General features: G+C 35.5%; 1 protein-coding gene across 1 annotated transcript; it reads right to left on the bottom strand.

Moving 5' to 3' along the window:
* Positions 1-1030: 1030 nt before the first annotated feature.
* Positions 1031-2632, bottom strand: LOC113238630 (alpha-(1,3)-fucosyltransferase C-like). The gene is made up of 2 exons (XM_026475456.1): positions 2113-2632; positions 1031-1308 (listed from the first exon to the last, which is right to left on the bottom strand). The coding sequence occupies exons 1-2, from the start codon at positions 2469-2471 to the stop codon at positions 1047-1049; spliced, it is 621 nt and encodes a 206-aa protein (XP_026331241.1). The 5' UTR covers positions 2472-2632; the 3' UTR covers positions 1031-1046.
* Positions 2633-3461: the final 829 nt, after the last annotated feature.

Here is a 3461-nt window from a genome sequence, read left to right as displayed (position 1 = left end):
TAACAAACGCATACCATCGTAGGTCACATCACCGCTTAACATCAGGCGTGATTGTGGCTAAGCATGTCTTCATTACTTATTAAAAAAAAAAGAAAACAAACAACAATTCACCAAAACTTTTGAATTAATTTCATCTTTAATTCAGATAACAAAGAAAAATCACGAACAGAAATAATACTAAATACTAATACATATAATAGTGTTTATCAGGAACATTGACTTACGAATAAATGGACGACGGATCTAATACAAAAACCACGAAAAAAATGTCCCAAGTCAACCTATTTAAAGGACATATAAAGGAATATGAAAAAGCTAAAACGTTGAATTTAAATTGTAATGTCATCGCAGTACTGTCTAATTTTGCTTGCTTCGCTGTCAGTCGAACAAACGAAGACTAAAGCGTGAATGACGCTCTGTATACGATTTTAACGCCCTATAAGTTCGGACACTTTTTAGCGCGGACCCGACGTCCATATAATTGTAAGTCAATGATCAGGAAATTCTTTTTCTCAGAAACACCTTTTGCTAACAAGCCCCTGGAGGAAATGGCGCATAATGGAGGAATCATATCTCCCTACCACGGTCATCAGGATGGAGTTGATCCGCAGTCAGCAGAGTAGCGAGGTCGTCGTTTTGCCCATGATGGCGTAATAGTCATTCCCGATGCGCTACAGAAGCGAGGCAGCCCCGTCAACATCCTGAAGCCGTTATTATATTAGATGCGAAAGGCGATAATGGCCTTCTGCGTAAAGTTATACCAGTTGCACGTGTAGTGTACTTGGCAATAGACCTTGAAAAGCGTGATTTTAGCTTGCTCACTACAGTGCTTAAACCGCCGGGTCAACGTATTACATCTGACCGCCAGCACCGTCTGTTTTATAATTTCGACTGGCCCTATATACCGCTACTGTATTTCCCGAAAACTGCAAAAGGGCTATTCAAATCTAAACTGAAGACGCAGACGCATATCCCTTGACATCAAATGAGGTTATGGAAAACCGTGTGTCTGATTTACATAAAAAACAATAAGGTTTGGAACACATTCAGTAATAATACTTCCAAAAGACACTTAAGTGTGTGTACACGCTTCTTGTATATGAATGTTTTTCATCATTGAGAAAAGCACAAAATGCACAGATTTCGTCGCTGTCTGCACTCTCATTCGAGGCGTGGATACTATAATGATTATGCCATTTGAAATAGTCATAGTATTTCTCTTTGTTTGCAATTGTATCGTTTATAATTGCTGCCAAAGCTCCATGTCCTAAAGAATTTACATCCAAATATGATCCAGGTGGTAAAAATCTGCAACAATTTTACTGTATGTTACGTCCAAAGTGTTGCCACCAAAACACAACAATTGCATAGGGAAATACTGCCACCTAATCTATTTAAATCTTATAAGAAATGCTCGTATGTATTTGAGCATTTCTGCGTTATAGTTTGAATCCGTCCCTTAGTTCTATTTAGTTTTTGTTTTTAATTTCATTATCTGTAGTGAACCAATACTAAATTTATAATTCCCGTGTAGATTATGCCTGTAATTGGCTTCTATGTCAGAAATATGATCGTAATTATCAGTCTTAGTTACGTCATACTTATTGTACATGTTTTTGCCATTCCACACTTTTTCTTTTTATTTATTTTCCGTTTAATAATTTAAAGACTTTAGCAGAATTAATAAAGGACAAAATCAATTGATGATTCGTTGTCATGACGTTAGACATAAATCTCAAACCAGATCATTGTTTTTTTAAAATTATTAATAGATGGTATACGCGTTATGACAACGGCAACGGTGTATGGAGACTGTCTCACAATTAAGATATAAGAAGAATAAGAATAAGAAAATCAAACTAAGGAATTTCCTGTATTATGAGTACGAAAGCAACGTAATTCACTCATGGGCACTATATTGAATGTCCAGACCGGAACCAATTTTCAAAAGTTCATCTTCCAAATCAATACTACCGGGAATCGTAACTAGAACCACATCACCAGCGCCCACAATGCAAACTGCTAGGCCATCGAGATCGAGTTACATTTTCCGTTTTTGTTGTTTTTTAAGCTCTACTATCGATCCTGTTAAGTAATACAGTAGGTGTTTACCTGTTATAATCTGCACCACCATTAATAATCGGCACTGCATAGTGTTTTGTGGCTATTAATATCTTTTCCGTCACATAATCTTCGCACATTGAATTCTCAAACGACAAATAAAAATAATAATCAGATTCTATTATTGCAAAACATTTATCTCCTTCAGTTTTCCCACACTCTCCTTCACACGAAGGGTTGTAACACTGCCCATAAAAATCAACTTTAAGATTATATTTTCTTAATTCTTCATTTAGGTCTTTGGCTAACTCCTCACGTCTGCTCGGTGTATCGCAATGAGACACAAACCAAGCTACAGCTTTGTTTTTCTTCAGCAATTTGCGTTTTATTTCTTCATTCGCCGGTTTCATGTCTTTGAAATCTATCCATTTAATATTTTTTCTTGACGGTCCAATTATTTCACCTTTTTTGTTTCGTATTATTAAAAATCACCAAATGGCATCCGAATCTAGTTTATATGTCCAAGTCAAATTGAAAAATCCATTGTAGCCTTTAGGCAAAGGATATACAGCCGGCGATTCTTCACTCATGAAAACATACTTCTGTTCTTCGGAACGTGCGGACGGAAATGTGATATTGTAATCAAGAGTCCTCGAATTGAACAATATAATATCAAAGTCTTTTACAGTTTTAAGATATGATTTGTCACTAGTAACGTAACAATTTTGGAATCTACATTTTCTGTTGATGAAATAAACTTGTCCTTGTTCGTTATTTAATGCCGGTGTCATGTACGCTGTCCACAAAAGTATATATATCAATGAGTTGTCTTTCTCGTGTTCAATGGCATTAGAAATAATAAATAATTTAAATATTACTATAATTTTATTCATATTTTTCCTCTTTTAAATATTTTATTGCTTTTCAATTCTCACGTGTCCACTTTGCAAGTACATTATCATAGCCATACATCGATGAAAATAGAGTTGTACCAACAAACAAGAATATTATTGTCCATTATTAGTTCAGGGTATTGTTTTACTAAAAAGATAATTATTTAAAAAATGGGTGAAATGGCGAAAAGAATAATATATTGTAGTGCTATAAAAGGAGCGAAGTAGGTACAGACAACAAAAAAGGCAGGTATGAATATGCAGTTTATTATGGATACAACGTGTACAGGCAGCTTTACAAGATTAATGTCCTTTACAGCTACGACTGTCCCACAAATGGAAGCAGTAATGTAGAAACAAGTCCCAGGAGAGTGAAGAGTACTATAAGTGGAAGCTGACCCGGAAACGAGTTAGGTGTGCCACAGAGGCCCTGAGTCTACAGTACAAAATGCTATGTTCAATACCAATACAACAAATGCATTTAGCCATAAGACGACGTAACTAAAA

This window comes from Hyposmocoma kahamanoa, unplaced genomic scaffold, assembly GCF_003589595.1.
Source record: "Hyposmocoma kahamanoa isolate Upper Pololo Valley unplaced genomic scaffold, ASM358959v1 97, whole genome shotgun sequence".
Classification (NCBI taxonomy): Eukaryota; Metazoa; Arthropoda; class Insecta; order Lepidoptera; family Cosmopterigidae; genus Hyposmocoma; species Hyposmocoma kahamanoa.
The sequence above is the reverse complement of the archived record's forward strand: the minus strand, read 5'-3'. Positions and strand labels throughout refer to the sequence as shown.